Genomic DNA, 24,211 nt, shown 5'->3' on the forward strand with positions numbered 1-24,211 from the left:
CACGTTTCCCCATCCGAAGTGGGGGGTGGTCTGCGGCGGCGCGCGCGCTTCCGGGTGCGCTTCCGACCAGTCGCGGCCCAGGCAGGGTGGGGCCGCGCGTCCCTGCGGGGAGAGCCCGGCCCGCCTTCTCGCGCGGCGTCTGCGGGGCAGGTAAGACTCCTCAGCCTGGGAGCGGGTTTGGCTTTTCGTGGTGGACCTTTTCTCCTGCCCGTCGAAGTAAAGGTAGGTCAACTTACGACCTGGCCAACACTCCCTACCCCCCCCCCCCCATCTCCGGCCTCTCGACTTCCAGAGTCCTCCTTTTGTGTCTAGAACCTTTCTTCGGGAAAAGCCTGGCCACTTCTGGTTTGCGAGCTCTTCCAGGCTAAGGGCTGAATTCCGAGCCTGTTCTTCGAACACTGGGTGACCTGAGCCGTGTTGCTTAACTTGTAGGATTAGGTGAATCCGTTAAGGGCAATTAACTTCAGGCTCCCACATCAGAAGGAAGGGCAGAAGAAACTTGGGTCCTGCTGCCAGCCTCTGCCACCCCCCACCCCCCACCCCCACCCCCACCAGGCATCTGGGCTCTGTCCTGTGCTCTTGAGCCTTCAGACTGGGATTCCTGTCCCTGCCCGCCGCCCCAGATCCTTCATCTCTGCCACAAGTTGAGGCTTTCCCATTTGCCTCGCTTAAGGTTACGCCAGCCGTGGGCCTTGCAGATCCTGTGGGAAGTACTTGGCAGAGCAGTCCTGGGGTAGGCTTGACTTCTAGAAGGCGTGGAGGTTGGTCAGCGAGGCTCTTTCTCTCTTTGGGAGGGTGAAAGGAAGGAATGCAAAACTCCTCGATTGCCAGCCTGTGACTGGGGAGATGTCAGAGCCCCCCTCGACCTCTGGGAAGGTGGGGATGGTGGTCGACTGAGGCAGATGGCCCCGTGTGGTCTGCTCTCTGCCCCCGGGCGGACCCTGGGTTGTGAGGAGAAAGCTGGTTGTTTAGAAAGCTCTCCCTGGGAGCTCCTGCCTGTTTCCACCTTTGGCACACAGAGCTCCCAGCCTGACCCAGGATGAGGCTTTCTGGGTGGAGCAGCCACCTTGCGTGGATGGCCCCGGGGACCGCCTGAGGTCTCGTAGGTAACTCAGCCTTCCAGGTTGGATGGAGGCTGCCCTCCACCACCCACTGCCCTTGAAGCAGAAAATGCTGGCCTATAAAAGGCTGGTCTCTTGAGAATACTCTGCCCCACCCAGGTCCAGAGTCCTCTTGTGTTTAGAACCTTTCTTCGGGAAAAGCCTGGCCACTTCTGGTTTGCGAGCTCTCTTCCAGGCTAAGGGCTGAATTCCAAGCCTGTTCTTCGAACATTGGATGACCCTGAGCCGTGTTGCTTAACTTCTAGGATTAGATGAATCAGTTAAGGGCAATTAACACGTGGCACAGTGTAAGTCCTTAGTAAGTGGGAGCTGTTCTCTGGGGGCTCTTGCCAAAGACCCACGTTCTGGGGTCTCTTCCCCCAGAATCTGGTGCAGCGGGTCTGGGTCAGGCCTGGGAATCTGCGTGAGTCAGAGCCACACTCTTCGGCTGGGTCCTGTGATGAAGCGAGTTTAGAAAACCTCGATCTGGGTCCGGGGTTCTAAAGCCTGGTTCCTGGGTCACTTCCCTGTGGGGAGCCATGCACTTGTGGATGGCAGTCACGCTTCCCCACTAGGCAGTCTTCTCCAGGGACGAGTGTTCATCGGGAGCCTCCGGGAGGTAGGATGAGGGTAGAAGCAGCACCCTGAGCGGAATTGTCCCCGGCCAGGCCACCGAGCTGCTCTTCCACGAGGTAGTTGTGGAGCTCGGAAGGAAGGACTGCTTCCTCCCTCCTAGGAGGAGAAGGTCTTAAAACTTTGCTCTTAAACATCATTGCTGGGAGATAAAGTGTCCTAAACGTCCACTCTGGTCCCCTAAAGCTGGAAATAATTTCCCTAAACCAAGCCAGTGTGTAAGCCGCTTCTGTGCAGTCCCTGAGTCCTGGTACTCTTGGTTTCTCCGAAACTTAAGAATGTTTACAGTCAGGGAATTGCAAAGAGGAGACCCTGTTTACACCAAATGTCATGTTCATTGTCCTAAACCCGGGCTTGACTTGACAGAGGTGACTGCCGTGGGCCTCCCCTGCACCTTCCAGCCTGCTTGGGGCCGGGGCGTGTGTTGGCTAGGGGGCAGGAGGAGCATAAGCAAAGGCCGACGCCCGCCAACAGTTTCTCATCCGGGCTCTTCCTGACCCTCCCTACCCCCAGCCGCCCTCTGAGCCGCCCTGCACCGGAGACCTCCTGTGGCCGCTGATCTCTTCAGCCCCAGAAAATGGTCCCTCCTCTTCCCACTTCAGTCTGGGAGGCTCCGACTCCGAGCCAGCAAGTGGCCCAAGATCATGACTGCTCCTCCTTGTTGGGTATTACAGTCAGCGCGAGAGCTTTTAAATACAGCAGCGCTTTGGGTGCCTGGGTGGCTCAGTCTGTCAAGCATCCAACTCTTTTTTTTTTTTTTTAAAGCTATATTTATTTTAGAGCGAGAGCGCCTGCGGGGGAGGCTGGAGGTGGTTGTGGGGGGGAGCGGATGGAGTTAGGGGCAGAGGAAGAGAGAGAATGCCAAGCAGACTCCGCGCTGAGCATTGAGCCTAACGCACTGCCCCGTCTCATGAGCGGAGCTGAAATCCAGAGTCTGCTGCTAACCCGCCCAGGCGCCCCTGGCATCCAGCTCTTGATCTCAGCCCAGGTGTTGATCTTAAGGTCGTGAGTTCAAGCCCTGTGTTGGGCTCCACGCTGGGTGTAGAGCCTACAGTGGGGGTGGGGGGTAGGGGAGTGGGGGAGGCAGTGCTTGCCCCCCACAGCCCTGATGTGAGAATCTGCAGAGATCAGTGGTTTTCAAAGACCTCCAGGGCAGAGAGTGGCTGCTTGAGGCCAGAGCTGCTGGGACTTTAAGGTACGCCCGGATCGAAAGGAATGTAGTTAAAATGCCAGCCGACTCTGCAGCTCTTGTGGCCCAAGAAGTCCCCTCGCTAACAAGCTTCAGGCGAGGTGGACCCCACCCGACGCAGAGCAGCACGCAGTAAGAAATGAGCTGGTCCCCGAGACACCTGCCCATGGAGTCACTGCCAGGTGCTCACAGTTGATCCTGAAGGTACCTGACCGGTAGTGACCAAAGAAACTCCTGAAAACCATAGTGTTAGGTTCCCTTTTGAGCCAAGACGCTGGTCAGGAACCACCTCTTCACTCAAGGTTGAACCCCTGCTCGTAGCATGTTTCGTTCTCTGCCCAACCCCCCATTACTTTCCTATTTTCGTCACGGGGGTGGTGCTGTGCCTGAGGCTTTGGGCAAAAGTTGGCTGGCTCTTGCAGGAATCTCATGACCTTTGAGGGACGTGTTGTCTAGCAGAGATAGCCCAGGGCAAGGGAGGCCTACGTGGGTTTGGGGAGGCCTACGTGGGTTTGGAGTCACGGGAGTCAAACCCGTGTAGTGCCCAGGAGCTTCCCAAGGTCAACACAGTTCTTGACTCTTGTTTTTTGAGGGTCCTCATACATTGGGAAGAAAATGTTCTGACTGTATGTGTCTGGTAAACCACAGAAGTCTCAATCTGGGCCTTGTGACAGACATGGTGCCTGAGTCAGGTCGTTTCCCTGGTTCCCTGGAGAGGCCTTATCTCAAGGCTCCCTTCTGCGGATGATCAGAGTTAAAGAGCAAGAACCCACTGTTCGTGGGTGAAGAGCCGGTGGTCTAGGTGGGAGGCCCAGCTGGAGGGCATGGTGGGTTAAGACCTGGTCCTGGTACTGAGACACGGCCTTGGCTTTGGAACAAGGCGGAAGCACAGGCAGGTCAGCTAGAAGGACTCGCAGCTGACTCACTGGGCTGGGTGAGGCTCTCAGCCCCCCTGACTGGGCCCAGCTGGGGTGACAGATGGTGGAGAGGCCTCAGCCATAGGGAGTGGAGGATTGTCCAAAAAGCACTCATTGGAGGCTCTTCCTGGGGCCTGCTTCCCAGGCCTGCATGGCCTTCTACTGTTAAGCACTTCCCTGGGGGGGTGCCTCATGGAGCCCTGTCCACACCTCCGTTTATAGCCCTTAGCCCTTCCGCTCCCCCATCTGGCTTCCTGGCCAGGCTTCCACCCCGCAGAGAACTTGGCAGGGAGCAGCTGGAAAAGGCTTTACTTGGCTGTCAACGTGCTGCTTCTTTGCTGCTCTCCTAGCCCCACAGCTGGGGTGACAGGAGACTTGCCGTCTTTCTGACCAGTCAGTGGGGGGGACCCTCTGGTGCCAGGCCGCACCCCCTGATTAAGAGAGCTGGAGCTCAGGCAGGAAGCCACATGAAGAGCCGGGCTCTGTTCCAAATACTTGATGATGACCTCAATCACATAACTCGAGTAGATGCCCCATCCGTTGTCCGTTTACAGGCCCAGGAAAGGGGATTGTCTGAGGTGACCCCAACCAGGAAGGGACCCTGGGCGCTGTTCAGGGGCTTCATCAGGGAGCAGCTTCAGAACCATAGTTGGGAGGGGCTGGGCCGAAGAGAGGAAGGAACAGGAAGGTCCAGGTGAGGGTGAGGACGAGAACCCATCCGGGAAAGCCGAAAGCCCGCCCCTTTATTTTCAGACATGACCTGAACACAACAGAAAGGGGAGCTCTGATGTTAGAAAAGCCATTCCTACTGGTTACGGGAACTTCACATAAAAAGGAGCCACAGGAAGGTATCAAGGTCAAGTCCCATACAAAGTTGAGAGAGAGAGAGAACATTCCTTTAGGGCTGAAAAGTGTACCAGGAAAGTGATCAAAGCCATAACCTTTCAGAATGAGGTAAGACATTACGGAAACGGTGTAAGGCAGGAAATTGGAACTGTAAGCGGGCGCGGTCTGGCTGACTCCAGGCCCCGAACCACTGTCCATGCTGCCCCCGGAGAGAGACGGGACCAGCCATTCCCTCAGGACTCTCTTCCCAGTGGTACCCCTGACTTGCGGGGTGGCCTGGAATGATTCAGAGTCCCTGTGTGGGGCTCCGCCACTTTGAGTGACACTGTAATCTGGGATCGACCAGCCTCGTTTGGCTACCTTCATTAAAGTGTGATATTGCATTCCTCAGTTACACCAGTCACCTCACTGGTATTCAGTAGTGACACGTGGGCAGCCCAAAGAGCATGACTTCAGATGTCCATCATCAGAGAAAGTTCTGTTGGATGGTGCTGAGGTTGCAGGGTTTCAAGCAGGAGCCTGGCGGGTGATGTGCGTGCCGTGGCCCAGGTGTGGGACAGTGGGGACAACAGGTGGGGACTGTGGTAAGCAGGGAAGCTCGTGTCCCGTCCAAAGGGAGCAGGTGCGACCTGGCTGGCTCTGGCGGGTTCTGCTAGGTGGGGGCAGCGGGTATGGGGCTTCTGCAAGAGTCTGGAAACTCATAATTGTTCAACAGCAGCAACAGAAACGTACAGATTGTGTAAATGAAGCAGAGCTCCTGGGCCTCGCCTCTGTTCTGTGATTCCGTGGCCTCCGCCGGGTTCTCCTGGGGAAGCCACACCCTCCTCCCCGCTTTCCTCCTCTGGGTTTGGAAGGGTGAACCGCGGAGTGGAGGAGGCGGCCTGCCTTTCTGGTGGCGGCTTCCAAAACATCTGCCCGAAGCCGCAGGAGATAGGAGTGTGAGTCTCCCGGCAAACTTTGTCCCCTTCCGGGACTCCAGGGGATAGGTTGTCCAAACCCGCAGCTCCAGGGTTTTGATCTAAAGCCCCTTCCAGCGCGGCAAGCAGTGTGGGAAAGGAAAGGAGTAGGCAGAGACCCCTGGGCCTCTGGTTCTGTGTCCAGCAGTTCTCAGCAGGGGTCTGCGTGGGCCACGATGCCCTGAGTGAGGAGGAGAGAGGCGGAGGCCGGCTTGGGACGGTACAGGGCGAAATGACGGGAACTGTGGGGTGGGGGGGGGGGGGGGAGGAAGGGCCCCTCCGCCGTCCCCAGCTGGGCATGAGGCTTGGTGCTGCCTTTGCCGGGCACTTCCCACCCCCACCCTGTGCTCCTCTGGTCTCTGCTTCCCCCTGTCTGTCAGCCTGCTGCCCTGGTCTCCGGAGTCGCCATGGCACCCGAAGAGTCCATCATTCGCATTCCCCCGTACCACTACATCCACGTGCTGGACCAGAACAGCAACGTGTCCCGCGTGGAGGTCGGACCCAAGACTTACATCCGGCAGGACAATGAGAGGTGGGTGCTGGGACCTGGCCGTGGGGCATCAGTTCATCTGGCTGATAGGATCTTCCGCCTCCTTCCTGTCCCCAGGCAGGGTAGTCTTCTGACCAGTCTCAGAAGATAAGACTTGGAGTCCCCTAGCAAACTGTGTTCCCTTTGTGTGACTCCAAGGGATATGTCGGGGACTTTGGAGCTTTCTCCCGGTTCGTTGTCCCCCTCAGAAGTGGGAACAGAAGCCCCCTGGGTCCTCACACGGCTTCTCACCCTTCAACAGGATCCTGTTTGCCCCCTTGCGCATGGTGACTGTCCCTCCACGCCACTACTGCACGGTGGCCAATCCGGTGTCCCGGGACCCCCAGGGCGCCGTGCTGTTCGACGTCACAGGGCAAGTGCGGCTCCGCCATGCCGACCTGGAGATCCGGCTGACCCAGGACCCCTTCCCCCTGTATCCAGGGGAGGTGTTGGAAAAGGTACCTGACTTTGCTTCCTCCGTGACCATGCGTCCTTGTCCCAGGGCTCTGCGTGGCCTTTGGAGGGACACAAGCGGGGGCGGGGAGAGGGGGCAGGGTGGGGCATCTGCTGGTTCTCACCAAGGACCGGTCCCTGCTTCCTCCACCTGCCTCTGGCCCCCACCCTTGCCCCTCCTTTGAGAGCTGGCCGCCCATCTCCCCACCTGACCTTCCAGGCTCCAGATACTGCTAGAAGCTCCTGACCAGTGTGGTGCTGAATGGCTTTGCCAAGAGTGGGCATTCGTTCAAATGGTGCCAGACACTGGTGGGTGGTGCCCACAGTGGTGGACGCGTCGTGGTCCGGGCTCCGACCCCGGGGACTGCCCCGCCAGAAGGCGTCACTGGCCTGTGCTCCTGGCCCGGCCCTTGTGCACGTTGTCCTCAGGCCCTGGGCCATAAGCAAACGGGCATCTGCCTTGATGTCCATCTGCCTTCTCCTCCTTGCCAGTTGATACTGGTTTGCTCTGGGCGCCTCTACTCACCGGTGCCTCTTGATCCTGGAAAACTCCAGGCACTGCCACGCCCCCCCCACCCCCTACCCCGGGGAGCTTTGAGACCTTCCTGCCTACTTAGTGGCAGCCTCTTGGGGAGAAAATTGTGTTCGTGTCGGGATAGAAAGTGCTGACGGGTAATTAGAATGTTAACCCTTGAGGAATCTGCGTGAGGAGCCTCCGGGAATTCCTTCTACTATTCTGGCCACTTCCGTGTAAGTCTGAAACTATCAAAAGCCAAAAATCCTCCATACCCAGGTCTGACCTCAGGTCAGATCAGCTCCGTTGCCCTGTGCGTGGGGAGCAGTGTGTGTGTGTGTGTGTGTGTGTGTGTGTTGGGGGTGGTCTTCAGCCCCAGTGTCTGAATTTCCCTCGGATCCCCCGCCCACCACCACTCATTCTCTCGCCGCCCACATTCTCCAGGCCAGGAGGGCAGCGCCCCTTCCTCCTCCCTCGCAGAGCCCGGCCTCAAGGAGACGCTCCCTTCACACCCACCCCTGCTCTCGCCCCTCGGCGCCCGGGGCTGCTTTCCTCGGCTTCGCTGACGGGGTGCTCTGTCTTCCCTCCTCCACTCTTGACCCCCGGGAACCTCACTAATGTCCTTGCAATAACCCCGTCAATGACTTGGCCTTTTTTTTTCCCCCTAAGATTCTACTTACTTATTTAACAGAGAGACAGAGGTCACAAGTAGGCAGAGCAGCAGGCGGGGACGGGGGTGAATACAGGCTCCCCGCCAAGCAGAGAGCCCGACGCAGGACTCGATCCCAGGACCCTGAGATCATGACCTGAGCCAGAGGCAGACACTTAACCAATTAGCCACCCAGGCGCCCTCTTCCCATTTTCTGTCCTCACTCGGACAAATTTGTCACATACTTAGAAATCAAGGCCACCTGGCAGGCGCTGGGTCTGTGTCCCCTTCCCTCACTCGGTGTCTGTGCTTCTCTCTACCTGCTGGAGCCTCCGTTCCCTGGGCCTGGGAATCCGGCTCCTCATTCTGTCGCTTTTTTTTTTTAATCCCAGTGTAATTAACGTACAGTAGGACGTTACATAGTGACTCAACAATTCCATGCATGACTCCGAGCTTATCACAGGAAGAGTGTGCTTAGTCCCCTTGACCTAATTTCCCCATCGCCCCCCACCCCCCGTGACCATTAGTTTGTTCTCTATAGTTAGGAGTCTGTTTCTTGGTTTGTCTTTTTCTCCCCCCTTTATCAGTTTGTTTCTTAAATTCCACATTGAAGTGAAATCATAGGTATTTGTCTTTCTGACTTGCTTTTAAACTTTTTTTTTTTTTTTTTAAAGATTTTATTTATTTATTTGACAGAGAGAGAGATCACAAATAGGCAGAGAGACAGACAGAGAGAGAGATGAGGAGAAGCAGTCTCCCTGCTGAGCAGAGAGCCCAATATGGGACTCGATCCCAGGCCCCTGGGATCATGACCCGAGCCGAAGGCAGAGGCTTAACCCACTGAGCCACCCAGGTGCCCCTTTCTGACTTGTTTTGCTCAGCGTCATCCTCTCTCATTGCAAAGGGCAAGGTTTCATTCTCTTTTTTTTTTTTTTCTTTTTTTTAAGATTTTATTTATTTGTCAGAGAGAGAGATCACAAGTAGGCAGAGAGGCAGGCAGAGAGAGGGGGAAGCAAGCTCCATGCTGAGCAGAGAGCCCGATGCGGGCTCCATCCCAGGACCCTGAGATCATGTCCTGAGCCGAAGGCAGAGGCTTAACCGACTGAGCCACCCAGGTGCCCTAAGTTTTCATTCTTTTTTTATGGCCGAGTCCTGTCCTATCATATGTGTGTCCCTCATCTATTCCTTTACTGATGGACACTTGAACTTTCTCTATAATTTGGCTATTGTAGATAATGCTGCAGTAAGCATTGGGTGCATGTATCCTTTCAAATGAGTGTTTTCATATTCTTTGGGTAAATACCCAATAGTTTGATTACTGGATTGTGGAGCCATTCTATTTTTAATCTTTTTTAAGATTTTTATTTATTTATTTGACAGAGGGAGAGAGCGCAACCAGGCAGAGCCAGCAGAGGGAGAGGGAGAAGCAGGCTCCCCACTGAGCAGGGAGCCCAATGTGGGGCTCGATCCCAGGACCCTGAGATCATGACCCGAGATGAAGGCAGATGCTTAACCAGCTGAGCCACCCAGGTTTTAATTTTTTGAGGACCATCCATACTGTTCCCATACAAGTCCCCAGCTTGCCTTCTCACCAACAGCTCAACAAGAATTCCTTTTTCTCCACATCTTCGCCAACACTGTTTCTTGTGTTTTTGGTTTTAGCCATTCTGACAGGTGTGAAGTGATCGCTCATTATGGGTTTGATTTGCATCCCCTGATGAGTGATATTGAGCATCTTTTCGGGTGTCTTTTGGCCATCTGGAGGTCTTTGGAGAAGTGTCTATTCATGTCTTCTGCCCAGTTTTAATTGGATTACTTTTTGGTGTTGAGTTTGTATAAATTCTTCATGTATTTTGGATGTCGGAGATATCATTGGCAATTATCTTCTCCCATTCTGTAGGTTGTCTTTTAGTTTTGTTGGTTGTTTTCTTTGCTGTGCAGAGACTTTTTATTTTGATGTAGTCCCAATAGGTTATTTTTGCTGCTTTTTTTTTTTTCCTCTTGCCTCAAGAGACCTATCTAGAAAAACGTTGCTATAGCCAATGTCAGAGGCATGACTGTCTCTGCTGTCTTCTAGGGTTGTTATGGTTTCAGATCTCACATTTAGCTCCTTAATCTACTTTGAGTTAATTTTTGTGTAAGAAAGTGGTGCAGTTTCATTCTTTGGCATGGAGCTGTCCAGTTTTCCCAGCACCATCTGTTGAAAACACTTTTTCCCCATTGCATAATCTTGCCTCCTTTCTCGAAGATTAATTGACCGTACAGTCAAGGCTTTATTTCTGGGCTCTCTGTCCTGTGTCATTGATCTACGTGTCTATTTTGGTGTTGGTACCATACTGTTCTGATCACTACAGCTCTTTCAAGAGCTGGACTCCCTCCCGGGACCCTGAGATCATGACCTGAACCGAAGCCAGATGCTCAACCAACTGAGCCACCCAGGTGCCCCTGCCAGTGTAGTTTGAATGAACTTCTGCACTTCGGTGCATAAGTCTGGTTTGCAATACGTAGTTCCATATGATATGCAGGAGCTCAGCCATTCTCCTCTTGAGTATATTTTAGGGTGTTTCCAGTTTATAGGGAAAAATTTTGCCACAAATGTACTTGTCTGTGGTGCACGCTGAAGTTTGCTGCCTTTCTTGAGAGTAGAAAATACTGGGGGGCCTGGATGGCTCAGCCAAAGTGACTTGACCTTGATCTCAGGGTCATAAGTTCAAGTCCTGCGTTGGGCATGGAGCTTACTTAAAATTTAAAAAAAAAAAGGGTAGAAACTACTAAGAATTGCCAGATCCCAGGATATGCACACCAAATCTAAAAGTGTGAACCTTTAGGAGCGACCTGTAAATTTGATTTCTAGCTATTTACTGCCTCGCCTTTCCTTGCTTACATACTCTGATACTTGATGTCCTCGGCCCCATTTCCTCGTAAGCCCCTGCGTCTGGTCCTTGCCCTCACCTCCACTGAGCGCGCTCCGGCAAAGCCCCAAGGCCGCCTCACTGCAGCCTGATGGCCCTTCTTCTCCCCCCTGCGTCTGTTGTTCTCACTCATTCCCAGTTTTATGTGATGATCTCACTGGGTACCAGTCACCCGAGTTGGAAGCCCGCAGTGACGTGGGGAAGGAATCGGAAGGAGACAAGGGGCCGGTGGAGACCAGTCAGTGAGAACTTGCCACCCTTCGGGTGAGAGGCGTCAGCAGCTTAGGCGAGGGAAATGGCAGCGGTGGATAAAGGCGGACGCAGCTGGTGATGGACCAGGCAGGAAGGGATGGTAGAGTAGATTTGGGAGGGGACAGACCTGCTGGTCTCTAGTTCCTTCCAGAATGCGCCCCATTTCCTCCTCCTCCCACGCCTTGGCATCCGAAGCCAGCTCTTCCTTTGAACCCCAGCTCAGATGCTACTTCTGAAGGGCCTTTCCTAACTTCCTTTGGGCTTTTGCTGCCTCTGTCTCTTCCCGCTGACACCGTCCACGGTCTTCTTGAAGAGAAAGGTCTGTATCTGCCTTGTCACCTGCGGGAACTTGCAATCCATGAAGCCGGGGCTAGCCTGTGCCCTACCCCCCCCCCCCACCTCTTGCTGCCACGGGCCAGCTTTGGGGCGTGTACACGGAAGGCATCAAGGAAGGGCTTGCCTGCCTGGTGAGCCTCCAGCTCTGCCTCCATCCCCATGTGTGGCCAGTGGGGAGAGTGGAGTTACCTGACCTCCTCCACCTCAGGGCCACTCTGGGCAGAGTCAGGCGGGCAGGCAGGCTTCAGGAAGACGGCGGTTCAAGTCCTTTTCCTGTTCCTTACAAGTTGGGTAACCTTGAGCGTGTCTCTTAGCCTCTCTTGGGCTCTCTTTGCTTGCTTTCCTGCTTCCCTCAAACCAAAGACCAAGTGAAGTCCTACTCGTAGAAGTCTTTCTAGAGACTTCTAAAAGGTCTGGGTACTTGTTGCCAGGTGCCCCTTCCTGACAAAGGGAGATGTGATGTCTCCAGGGCAGCAGCTGTTTTGTGACCATGAAGCAACACTGCCAGCAAAGCCACGTGCCCAAAGTGTGTCTGTTACAGCTGTTCAGGCTTCCCACTTCCTTAATGCTCCCCAGAGGGCCCTGGTGCACATGAGGCGCAGAGGTGTTTCCCGCCTAGATTTGTAGCTCAGAACCACTTCTGAGCTCTTCCTTTGGAGGAACGTGTCCTTGGCTCACTGGCCGTGGGTCCGCTTGCTCTGTCACCTGTCTGTTCTTCAGACCAGATGGCCTTGGGAGCACCCCTAGCTTGCATATTCCACTTGGGGGTTTGTCTGGGGACATGGAAAGATTGACACTGGCCTCTGACCTCCAGGGAATGGCGTTTGACTCCAGGGGCCACAGTACTGAATGTCCCATGGCCTCCCTTCTTCCCCTGCCAGGACATCACGCCCCTGCAGGTGGTTCTGCCCAACACCGCCCTCCATCTTAAGGCGTTGCTGGATTTTGTGGATAAGAGCGGAGACAAGGTGGTGGCCGGAGACGAGTGGCTATTTGAAGGACCTGGTAAGTGCCTTGCGTGGCCGGCGTCTGGGTCTGAGGCTCCCTGCATTTCCATGCTGGCTTTGATCCCGCCGGACTTCACGCTCTGTACCCCCTTCCCTTCCCAGGCACCTACATCCCTCGGAAGGAGGTGGAGGTCTTGGAGATCATTCAGGCCACAGTCATCAAGCAGAACCAGGCCCTGCGGCTGAGGGCCCGCAAGGAGTGCTGGGACCGGGAGGGCAAGGAGAGGGTGACAGGTGGGGTCGATGGAGCGGTGCGGACGGGGGTGGCCGGGCCTTGTCTTGCCTTGGGTGTGGGGATGGCCCCTTGCAGCCTGGGAGGAAGAGCTTGCCTGCTGTGTCTTAGAGGCTTCTGGGGGCTGCCCGTGGCTGCTGTCCCCCACCCAGCGTCCTGTCACCTCTGCCCTGACCCTGTTACCATGAACGTGCTGACCTGGCTTTTCCTTCCCCCTCCCCTTCACCACGGGCCGGGGGGTGAGCAGTCGGCGCCCCTCTCTAGATGCGCAAAGCGGGCGTTGGTATACAACTAGCAGTCGTATTTGGCCCTTGGGATGTTCTCGGTCTGTGCCAGGTGTGGTTCAGAATGCTCTACAAATGGGAACTCACGTAGCCCCGAGCCACCTCAAGGCCCTGGGAGTCCCCTTCTTCCGGTGACCTCACTGAGGCCCGGAAGTGAGGTTCCTTCCCGAGCTTCATGGTGAGCAAGGGCTCTCTTACTCCTTCTAGAAACGAGACCGTATCTCCCCCTCTCTTAGGGGCAGTGCTGCCCACTTTGGGGGGAGGGAAGAGTTCGTCTTTGGAGCTCAGAGAAGGCATGGCAGCCTTTGTGGGCCCTTAGGTGTCTTTGCCTGTTGTCCAGGGTCGGGGTTGGATTTTCCTCTGGCCTCAGAAAAGAATTAAAGTGGGCACTCTTGGGCGCCTGGGTGGCTCAGTGGGTTAAGCCGCTGCCTTCGGCTCAGGTCATGATCTCAGGGTCCCAGGATCGAGTCCCGCATCAGGCTCTCTGCTCAGCGGGGAGCCTGCTTCCCTCTCTCTCTCTGCCTGCCTCTCTGCCTGCTTGTGATCTCTGTCTGTAAAATTAAAAAAAAAAAAAAAAAAATCTTAAAAAAAAAAAAAAAGTGGGCACTCTTGTCAGGCTCTGGCACCTGAGGCCATGGCATCTCGCCTACAGAGCCTGGCGGGTGCCCTGTTGTCTGGGCTGCGGGATGGGGCAGCTGGGGAGCAGGCCGGGTGACCTTTGACCCTCCCCTCTCCTCCCTTGGCCCAGGAGAAGAATGGCTGGTCCGTACCGTGGGCGCCTATCTCCCAGCAGTGTTCGAGGAGGTTCTGGATTTGGTGGATGCTGTGATCCTCACAGAAAAGGTCTGTGCTCTGGGGATGAAGGGACCCTGGAGTAGGCCTCACTCCTAGTGGCCAAAGAACGTGACAGTACATGAGAGGCAATATTTCTGGGGCCACTCGCAGAAAAATGTGGAGGTCAGCTCCCCGAGGAGCATCCTGGGTCCTCTGAGGGTTAAAAGGTCCTCCTGGGCTGGTAGAGACTGGCATTCTGGCGCGCGAGCGCTCGGTGGCCGGTGGGTCTCCCTCCCCTGAGGAAACCGGAGGTCGGTTTGCTCCAGTGCCCTGATGTCTTGTTCCGCAGACGGCCCTGCACCTCCGGGCTCGGCAGAACTTCCGAGACTTGCGAGGAGTGAGCCGCCGTACCGGGGAGGAGTGGTTGGTGACAGTGCAGGACACGGAGGCCCACGTGCCAGACGTCTACGAGGAGGTGCTAGGGATCGTGCCCATCACCACGCTGGGCCCCCACAACTACTGTGTGATTCTCGACCCAGTTGGACTGGATGGCAAGAACCAGCTGGGGCAAAAGCGTGTGGTCAAGGTAAAGGCCTCCAGCTCTCCGGGAGGGCTGAACGCCCTTGAGGGGTGTGAGGCCCTGGGACCCCTCCCTTCCCTCCTCCCACCCCAGGTCCCCTTTCTAGAAGCATCAAGCTTGTTCTGGCTCCCTTGGTGCATTTGCATACCAAGTTCTGTCTTTCGAGACACTTGTCCTATGGATCTCCCTCTGTCCCCCAACCTCCGTTTACACGGAGTCTCCGCTGCAGGCCCCTCCTGGGGCCCGTCCGTGCCTGCCATCCTGGAAACTTTGCCCTTGTCCTGCACAAAACAAACCTCTTGGTTTGTACTTCTCCCCACCTGCTGCCTCACCCTTCCCTTAACGAGACACTGGCCTGCCAGGGATTGGCAGGGATCTGCTGTGAGGCTCCAGACCACAGATATTCTAGGCTTTGGGAGTGGTGTGCTTCTCTTGCAATCACTTAACCGTGTCCCTGGAGCGAAAGCACAGACAGCTTGTAAAGGAAAGAGTGTCTCTGCGTCCCTGTAACATTTTGCTTCCAGAAACAGTGCGGATGTGTGTCAGTGGATGAATGGGTAACAAATTGTGGCCTCTCCACACAGTGGAATATCCTTTAGCTATAAAAAGAAACGAACGTGTACTGATGCTCGTGTACTAATGATCAGCATGTACTCACACCTGCTGCTCCACGGATAAACAAACATTCTAAGCAGAAGAGGCCACGCATAGAAAGACCACATATTGCATGATTCCATTTATGTAAAACGTCCCAGATGGGTAAATCCATAGATAGATGATCGTTTATAGCGAGTAGGGATGGACAGACATTAGCTGCTGCTGAGTACAGGGCTTTTCGAGGTGATGAAAATATCCTGGGGTTAGAGCACAGTGGTGATTGGACAACTCTGTGGACAGCCCAGAATAGCTAACCTGCATACCTTATTTACTTATTTTTAAGGTTTTATTTCTAAGTAATCTCTACACCTAACATGGGGCTCAAACTCAAAACCCCAAGATTGAGGGTTGCATGTTCCACTGAGCGAGCCAGCCTGGCACCTCTGAATTGTGTGTGTGTGTGTGTGTGTGTGTGTGTGTGTGTGTGTGTATATATATATATATTTTTTTTTTTTTTTTTAAGATTTTATTTGTCAGCAAGAGCGCTCAAGTGCACAAGCAGGGGAAACAGTAGGCAGAGGGAGAAGTAGGCTCCCTACTACTGCTACTACTAATACTATCCCCTACTAAGCAGGGAGCCTGATGCAGGACTTGATCCCAGGACTCTGGGATCATGACCTGAAACAAATGCAGACTCTTAACTGACTGAGCCCCTCCAGGCACCCGTGAACTGTATATTTTATTTTTTCCCCTTTTTAAAAATTTCAGTTTCAATTAACATCTAAGGTATTACAGGTTTCAGAGGTAGAGGTCAGTAATTTGAATTGTATCCTTTATTTATGCTAAGCAGGGACTATAATTTAGTTCTGCTTTTTATAAATTTTATTTATTTGATAGAGACACACAGCGAGAGAGGGAGCACAAGCAGGAGGAATGGACGAGGGGGAAGCAGTCTCCCCGCTGAGCAGAGATTCCCCATGCGGGACTTAATCCCAGGACTCTGGGATCATGACCCAAGCTGAAGGCAGACACCCAACGACTAAGCCACCCAGGCGCCCCTGAATTGTATACTTTAAACGAACACATTTTATAGCCTATAGATTATATCTCAAACTTATAATTAAAAAAGCCAGATTTGGCCCGACGACAGGGTCCGCCAATGCCCAGACTACAGCATCCCAAGGAGACAAGGCACGGGAGAAACGGCAACAGAAGCTTCTTCCGAATTGTCAAGCCTGCGAAGGTTCCGCTCATGACCGTGAACAGAATTTGTCAAGGGTGGTTTGGCCCACGTGAGGTCTGCAGGCCTTTGTGGAGTCCCCCGGTGCAGACAGTGCCTCACTGTATTATGGCAGGAGTGTGTGGGGGGAGCTTTGGGGGCTCCTGTTCTCAAGCCTGTGGCCGCAGGAAGGGCTGTCCGGGGTGCAAGTCAGGGACGCAGCCGTGGGCGGCGCCCGCTCCTAACCCCCCCGTCTCTCCCCCAGGGTGAAAAGTCCTTTTTCCTCCAGCCCGGAGAGCGGCTGCAGCGAGGCATCCAGGATGTGTATGTGCTGTCGGAGCAGCAGGGGCTGCTGCTGAGGGCCCTGCAGCCCCTGGAGGAGGAGGAGGAAGGAGAGAAGGTGTCCCGCCAGGCTGGGGACCGCTGGCTTATCCGCGGGCCCCTGGAGTACGTGCCGTCCGCCAAGGTGGAGGTGGTGGAGGAGCGTCAGGCCATCCCTCTGGACGAGAATGAAGGCATCTACGTGCAGGACGTCAAGACTGGAAGGGTAACAGCTGGGGATGGGGGTCTGCGCCGCTCCGTGGCCGTGGAGATGGCTTGCGTGGGCTGCCGGGGACAGCTGCGCGGTGGGGGGCGGGCGGGCGACTTCGACAGCCTTGACGGTGGCATCTGAGCTGGCTGGCCGGGAGGCGTGAGGGCGTTCTGGGGAGTGTTTTGCCTTCCCTCTTTCTTTTTAGAGCGGGAGTGCGGAGGGGCAGAGGGAGAAGGGGAGAGAGAATCTTCGGCTCCACGCCCAGGGCCGAGCCCAGTGCAGAGCCCAGTGCCGCTGGATCTCATGTGACCTGAGGCAGAATCAGGAGTCCGATGCTTAACTGACTGAGCCACCCGGGCACCGTATTAAACAGCTCACTTTAAGTTTGACGAAACCCCCCAAGGGAGGTGACGAGCCAGGTTTTAGGATGGGGACTCTGGTCCCAGGATAAAGGTCTGACTGGGGAGTGGCCTAGGAGCACCAAGAACCCATGAAGAACCCTCTCCCATGTGCTCATCCTGGGGGAAGCCTTCCTCTTCGCCCCCTCATCGGAAGCCTTGACCTTGGTTTGACTTAGAACCGCATCTCCAGCCTCTTTCTCTGAGAGTCCAACCTGGAAGTAGAGCTCAGAATCCCAGGGGACATTAGTGGATGTGACCGGTTTCCTAGGATTGACTACCTCTGTCCCCAGGATGCCCTCCAAGTTGCCCCGAGAAGGAAGGGGACAGAAGAAACAGATCGAACCCTTACCACAGACCCGGTTCTCAGCACTAGACCTGGGCGAGGTCCTGCATTCCTCGGCCCAGGGAGGTGGCCGGGGGCGGGTCCGTTCTGTGGACGGGGACCTAAAGCCTGGCTGTTTGCCCTTGGTGACGGCGCGGGCAGAGCCGCTGCGGAGACTGAACCCAGCCGCCGCGCTCTGCTGCCCCGAGACCAGCTCTATTTCGGGGCAGCTGGCTGGGTCTTCCCCGTCTTACCCTCCCACATGACGCCCCCGCCGTGTCCTCCTCTGTCAAGGTACGTGCTGTGATCGGAAGCACCTACATGCTGACCCAGGACGAGGTCCTGTGGGAGAAGGAGCTGCCCCCCGGGGTGGAGGAGCTGCTGAACAAGGGGCAGGACCCTCTGGCCGACAGGGGTGAGAGGGAGACGTCCAAGACCCCTCAGCCCACCGCTGTCCGGAACAAGACCCGTGTGGTCAGCTACCGGGTCCCCCACAACGCGGCTGTGCAGGTGTATGACTACAGGGAGAAGAAGGCTCGGTGAGGGGCCGGCGGGGGGGGGGGGGCGAAGTGGGACGGGTGACTCGGTGGGGGGGCGGGCTGCGGGGGGCTGGTGGCGAGGTGGGACAGGTGACTGGGGGGAGGGGTTGGCTGGGGGGGGGGTAAGGGGACTGGCGGGGGGAGGGGGAGGGGTTCTCCGTGTGTCTGACTCTGTGCTCCTTCTGCAGTGTGGTCTTTGGGCCCGAGCTGGTGTCGCTGGGTCCTGAAGAGCAGTTCACCGTGTTGTCCCTCTCGGCCGGGAGGCCCAAGCGTCCCCACGCTCGCCGTGCACTCTGCCTGCTGCTCGGGCCTGACTTCTTCACAGATGTCATCACCATCGAGACCGCAGACCACGCGAGGCTGCAGCTCCAGCTCGCCTACAACTGGTGAGTGGCAGGGAGGGAGCGCGCGGTCCGTGGTGCCGCGCTCGTCATGGGGGCAGGACGCCCAACTCCATGCCGTGGCTGAGAAGGAAACCCAGCCCGATGCCCAAGGCGGGTGACGGGAAGGTGCAGGCTCCCCCTCCCAGGAGTAGCATTTGGTGGACGTGGTTGGGGGGAACCAGCTTCCAGCCAACCACGGAAGGGCAAGGTTCCCATCGGAGGGGACGTGTGGGCAGTTGCCACAAGCACACACTCAGGGGCTCGCTGCCTGGGTCCCAGCCCTGCTGCCTGCTAGCTGTGGACGTGGGCAAGGGACTCGGCACTTTCCTCAGTTTCCCGATCCGTAAAATGAGAACGGCCACCGTCCACCTCTCGGGGCTGTTGTGAGGACCAGAGCAGCGCCCCACACCCCACATGTAGTTAGTAGCAGCGCCTGGAGCTGGGGCGCAGGGGCGGGGGTCCCATCCGGAAGCTGGGCTCCACCTCCGCCCCCTCTTGGCCAGGACTGTGACGGGGCAGATGGGTGTGGACATCTTGGGGGCGTGACCGCTAAGAGCGCAGACCACAGAGTCACGCTCCCCGAGTTCAGGTCTCCACCGTGCCGCAACCCTGTGACTTCGGGCCTGTCCCTTGACCTCCCTGAGCCTCTATTTCCTCGTCTGTGGGAGGGAATGACGCCCATCCCTGCCTCCTAGGGTGGCTGAGAGAATGAGGTGGGACCCACCTGGGCGCGTGGCGGGCATGAGCTCAGCCTCTCCGTTGAGAGACCCTGGCCGGTCATAGAGGGTGGGCGTCCGAGTCCCTTTCAGAGACGAGAGACTTGCTGTGTCCTGGAGGAAAACAATGTCCCCATTCTGGGCCTCTTTGCTCACAGGCACTTCGAGGTGAGTGACCGGAAGGACCCTGAAGCGACAACCAAGCTCTTCTCGGTGCCTGACTTCGTGGGTGACGCCTGCAAGGCCATCGCGTCCCGGGTGCGGGGGGCCGTGGCCTCCGTCACCTTCGACGACTTCCACAAGAACTCCGCCCGCATCATCCGCACGGCTGTCTTCGGCTTTGAGACCCTGGAAACCAAGGGGCCCGAGGGAAGGACCCTGCCCCAGCCCCGGGACCGGGCTGTCTTCCCCCAGAACGGACTGGTGGTCAGCAGCGTGGACGTGCAGTCGGTGGAGCCCGTGGACCAGCGGACCCGGGACGCCCTGCAGCGCAGCGTCCAGCTGGCCATCGAGATCACCACCAACTCCCAGGAGGCGGCTGCGAAGTGAGTGCGGCCTGGGGGAGGGGCGCCCGCCGCTGACGCTGCCCGCCGTGCGCTGGACCTGTCCACGCTCCTCCCTCGCCCTCAGCCCTCGGCCAGGACCTGGGAGACGTGGCATCCCCGCCCCAGTCGGCCGGCCGTCCCCCTTGGCAGATAGCGTGGGCCACTTCAAGTACGACCCCGTGCCGACCTGCGCCAGTGGCGTCCTGTCTTGCTTGTGCTAGAACCCCAAATCCACTTCCGGCCTCTCCCCGGGCTCACGGGCTCGGATCCCCACCCCTCCCGCTCCTTTCTGCCCCTTGAGGGCGCAGCGGGGTTCCCACCGTAGGGCCCTCTGCACTGGCCGTTCCCTGGGCCTGCAATGCTTTTCCACCCCAGAGCGCTCCTTGGAGGGCCTCTTTCCTCCTGAAAAGCACCCTCTCTGCCTGGCCTTGCTGTCACTAAACCCGTTTTCAGGGAACTTGTCCCTGTCACAAATCACCCACATTCATTTGGTTCTCCTGCCCGGAGGGTCAGTTGCATGGAAGCAAGGGGCTCGGTCGCGGCCGCATCCCCCGTGCTTAGAATCGCGCCAGGCTGGACCGTGCACAGCCGTCTTCTGTTTGTGTGCGGAGTGCCGCCCGCGCGCCCCGCACGTCCGCGGGCCCTGCCTGTGGAGTTCTGTGGGAGCTCGGGCCCATGCAGCGTCTTCCCTGGCCCTGTCCCCTCTCCCGTCCAGGCACGAGGCGCAGAGGCTTGAGCAAGAAGCCCGCGGCCGGCTCGAGAGACAGAAGATCCTGGACCAGTCGGAGGCTGAGAAGGCTCGCAGGGAGCTCTTGGAGCTGGAGGCTCTGAGGTGGGTTGAACTGGAGGCGAAGAAGGCTGGGCCTCTGCGGCAGCAGCGGGTGGGGGTGGGCACGAGGGACACTGCTCTGGCGGAAGTCAAGGCTGGGGAGGGCCGGGCCGGGCCGGGCCGGGCGTTCTCCTGGGTGTCCCCTGACTCCTCCCCGCCCTCCCCAACACCCCTAGCACCGCCGTGGAGAGCACGGGGACCGCCAAGGCAGAGGCTGAGTCCCGCGCAGAGGCCCTGCGCATCGAGGGGGAGGGCTCCGTGCTGCAGGCCAAGCTGAAAGCGGAGGCCTTGGCCATTGAGACGGTGAGTGGGGGCGATGCCCGTGAGAGGGCAGGGCCTTGGGGTTCCCCACCACTGCACCCCAGCACCCCTCAGTTGGTTTCCTGAGACTAAGAGTCTCTTCCGGGTTGTCCCCTTCTCTGCTTTCGTTTTTTCTTTCTTCTCTTCCCCTCGGACCCTCCGCCTTGTGTCTCAGATGCCACACACCAGTGAGACCATAGGATGATTGTCTTTCTCTGATGGACTTAGTTCGCGGAGCTTAATCCCCTCTAGCTCATCCTCAGAGAAAGAGAGAGAGAAGCTTAACAAGCAGGCTCCAGGCCTGGCTTGGAGCCACAGACAGGGCTTGCTCTCACAACCCAGAGATCATGACCTGAGCTCAAAGAGTCAGATGCTTAACCAACTGAGCCACCCAGGCGCCCCTGTTAAAGCCCTGTTTAAATATTGCGTGGTTTATGAAGTCCTTTGCCCTGTCTCGTGTGTAACACTCGTGCAAATGTTGGCCAGCTTTGTGACAACCTTTGCATTGTCTTACACACATGGTCTTCCTTAATGCTTGAAACCCCACTAAGGGGTAGGTAGTATATCCATAGGACAGATGAGGAAACCACGGCTTAGATTAAGGACTCCCGCTGCTCACTAGCTTAAAAGGTAGCCCAGCCACGATCCATAGCTAGTCGACCAGCAGTTTGCAGTTCCAGCCCTTGGCCTCTGGTCCATCAGGCCTGCTGCTTAGGGGGACTTGCTGGACCGGTCCCAGGGGCCCCACAAGGGAAAGAATGCCGCGTCTCCCTCTCTTCCAGGAGGCTGAGCTCCAGCGGGTGCAGAAAGTGCGGGAGCTGGAACTAGCCTACGCCCGGTCCCAGCTGGAGCTGGAGGTGAGCAAGGCGCAGCAGCTGGCTGAGGTGGAGGTGAATAAGTTCAAGCAGATGACCGAGGCCCTGGGCCCCAGCACCATCCGGGATCTTGCAGTGGCCGGGCCAGAGATGCAGGTGAGACTGGGGAGGGAGCAGGAGAGAGTGTGTGTCACTCGGGACCATACTTGGAACCCAGAAGGCAGCGCTGGGGGCAGGGGGGTTGGGGGAGGCGGAGATGGGACAGGCCTATACCCATGCCCGGTGTCCTCTGTTGGGCACTGCACTAGCTGCGTCCGGGATGGACAGGAAGCGGCTGAGCCACCAGTGTGTGGTCAGTGCTTTGAAGGAAGTCAGGTGGGTGCTGCTGGATGGCTTAGGGAGAGCGGCTCGGAGGAGGGGGTACTTGAGGTCAGTGTAGAGTTGATGGGAGCCTCCTGGGAGACCGTCCAAGGACAGAGACCCAGAGGACAAAACCCAGTGTGTTTAGGACCAGAAGGGACCACATGGCCGTAACCCAGGGTGAGCGGTGAGAGGCTGAAGGCAGGACAGGCGTGGCTGGGTCTTCTAGGCCTCCTACGCCCCAGGAAGAAACCTCAGGTTCCCCGCTCCCCCCCCTCGCCGCTTACCCCAGACTCCTCCTGGGAGGCTGGCTTGGGAGGCAGCCCTGGTGGCCGAGGGATGTGGGTGGGGCGGAGGAGCGGAGAAAGGGACCAGGGCCTGAGTCCTCCTCCCGCTCCCCTCTCGCGCTTCCAGGTAAAACTGCTCCAGAGCCTGGGCCTCAAGTCCGCCCTCATCACCGATGGCTCCACGCCCATCAACCTCTTCAACACAGCCTTAGGGCTGCTGGGGGTGGGGTCTGAGGGCCAGCCCCAGGCCCAGACAGCGGCCGGCAAGCCCGGCCCCACGGAGGGCTTGCTGCTTGGGTCCGCTTCTGTGCCTCCGGTTCCCGGAGGCAGCCACGTCGTGCCTTAACTCTGAGCTGCACTTACCAATAAAGCACTTCTGGGCATTGAAGCCACCTGGGCCTGGCGTCTGCGTCACAAGGGAGCCTAGTGGATACCCCTGAAATCTTAAGGTAGCTCTACGGACTGTCCTCCTCTGTCAGGTGGAGAGAAACTGAGGCAGGGAGAAGTCCAAGCTGATAGGAATGACCCCAGTCTAAATGGCCAGATGGCCTTTTGGCGGTCGGCCCTCTTGGACCCCCCGGTCAGGGAGAGGACACCGCAGGGGAGAGAGTGGCGCCCACCCAGCCGGCCCCTCCGGGGGAGCTCCGGCCAAGTGCTCCAGGGGCCGTGCTCCAGGGGCCGGGAGGTGTGGGAATCAGGGTCTGGGGCCCCCAGCGCTGGGGCGGCTCCCTCTGGCGCCACCTGCTGGTCACCCTGCAGACCTCGCGGGCCTGGGCACTTGTCCTTCAGGGGAACTGGGGTGCGTCCCTGAGGCTCTGGGACGGGCTCTTCAGGAGCAGAGGGAGGAGTCCCCTCTTTCCACCCTCCCCCCACAGCCAAGGCAGAGCCCTTTCTTGCGGGAAGCATCCGGGCAGGATCAAATCCTCCTCCCCAAGAGGAGACCTGCTGGTGCCCCAGCCCTTTGCTCAGGGAGAGCAGTGGGAGGCAGGTCTGCAGACCAAGTAGAAGGGTCCTAGGGGTGGAGGAGGCAGCAGCTCGGGGTTCTTCCTGTGTGGCTGGAGAAGGCAACTTCTTGGCTGCCTTCCATCCAGGAAGGGGTTCAGCAGCCATTCCCCTCCTGAACAGGGTGGATGCTTTGGGTTGGGGTCCTCCTCGTCCTGCACCGAGGCCTGACCCCACGAGCCTGGTCTCATTTGGAGTGGATCTTTATTTGTGTGGCTGGCGGCTCTGCTCAAGTGTGCCCATGAGGGTGCCTGGGTGGCTCAGTGGGTGAAGCCTCTGCCTTTGGCTCAGGTCATGATGCCAGGGTCCCGGGATCGAGTCCCGCATCAGGCTCCCAGCTCCATGGGGAGTCTGCTTCTCCCTCTGACCTTCTCCCCTCTCATGCTCTCTCTCTCAAATAAATCTTTAAAAAAAAAAAAAAAAAAAAAAAGGAAAAGGAAAGAAAGTTAAGTCTGCCCTTGAGGCCCGGGTTTGACCACGGAGCCCGCAGTCAGCGGTGGGACTTGGTGGGACAGGCTCTGAGTTGACAGAACAGGCAAGGCAGTCCGCACCCCCAGCCTTGCTTCTGCCTAACCGTCCCACATCTTCCTCGAGAGAGGTATGAATGTGTGCGGGTACAGATGCTCATGGCCAAGGGCTTCTGGGGATAGGTGACAGCAGGCAAGGTTGTCCTTGGTGGCTATATTCCTTCCCCTCAGCAGCCAGCTCCCATGGCTGAGCCCTTCACCTTGTCCTAATAACCTTACCGCCTCTGAAACCTCAGCTTCTGCCTCACCTTCCCAAACTTCCTCCAACTCAAGTCTTCCGTGACCTTGACCCCAACCCCCCTCTCAACCTTGACCCCCACCCTTGCATATCCATCCTGCCACGACTCCCTCATCAGAAACCTCCCTCCTTAACTCCATCTCGCCCCCTCCCCCGTGATACTCAGCCCCATCCCTTCCTAAACCAAGCACTGCCCACTCCGCCCACTCTGCAGCCTGGGACTAGCTGCAGGATGCTGGCAGAGCTCCGTCCCACTTGCTGACGGATCTCCTTTTAAACTCATGGCAACACATCTTGAGGGAGACCCAGGGCCTCTGACGCGGCGTCTCGGGGCCTGTGGGCGCTCTCCTGCAGAGCAAGCACTCACACCGTCTCCCCGTCTCCCACGTCCCCACCCACCTGCTCTCACCTCTTAGAGAAAATAGAAGCGCGCTGG

At 57.4% G+C, this 24,211-nt stretch overlaps 1 protein-coding gene across 2 annotated transcripts; it reads left to right on the top strand.

The window, feature by feature from the left end:
* The first annotated feature begins 68 nt into the window (after window positions 1–68).
* Window positions 69–22,396, top strand: MVP (major vault protein). Of its 2 annotated transcripts, none has more exons than XM_032327834.1 (16): window positions 69–150; window positions 5,532–5,623; window positions 6,022–6,173; window positions 6,433–6,628; window positions 12,168–12,291; window positions 12,396–12,527; window positions 13,558–13,652; window positions 13,933–14,169; window positions 16,245–16,526; window positions 17,529–17,773; window positions 17,962–18,159; window positions 19,031–19,417; window positions 20,133–20,249; window positions 20,423–20,549; window positions 21,329–21,517; window positions 22,136–22,396. In XM_032327834.1, exons 3-16 carry the CDS (start codon window positions 6,049–6,051, stop codon window positions 22,352–22,354), a joined length of 2,673 nt encoding a protein of 890 aa, XP_032183725.1. In that variant the 5' UTR covers window positions 69–150; window positions 5,532–5,623; window positions 6,022–6,048; the 3' UTR covers window positions 22,355–22,396. The 2 variants fall into 2 exon arrangements, with proteins under 2 accessions (XP_032183725.1, XP_032183726.1); XM_032327835.1 differs by lacking the exon at window positions 69–150 and adding an exon at window positions 183–222.
* The last annotated feature ends 1,815 nt before the right edge of the window (window positions 22,397–24,211 follow it).

This window comes from Mustela erminea, chromosome 20 (assembly GCF_009829155.1).
Source record: "Mustela erminea isolate mMusErm1 chromosome 20, mMusErm1.Pri, whole genome shotgun sequence".
NCBI lineage: Eukaryota > Metazoa > Chordata > Mammalia > Carnivora > Mustelidae > Mustela > Mustela erminea.

What these genes read in the sequence shown, in the direction of transcription:
- MVP (XM_032327834.1), top strand. Translation starts at nt 6,049, where the DNA reads ATGGCACCCGAAGAGTCCATCATTCGCATTCCCCCGTACCACTACATC. An exon ending in CAGGGGAGGTGTTGGAAAAG is followed by an intron (nt 6,629 to 12,167) that starts GTACCTGACTTT and finishes TTCCCCTGCCAG; the next exon opens with GACATCACGCCCCTGCAGGT. An exon ending in TCCCAGGAGGCGGCTGCGAA is followed by an intron (nt 19,418 to 20,132) that starts GTGAGTGCGGCC and finishes TCTCCCGTCCAG; the next exon opens with GCACGAGGCGCAGAGGCTTG.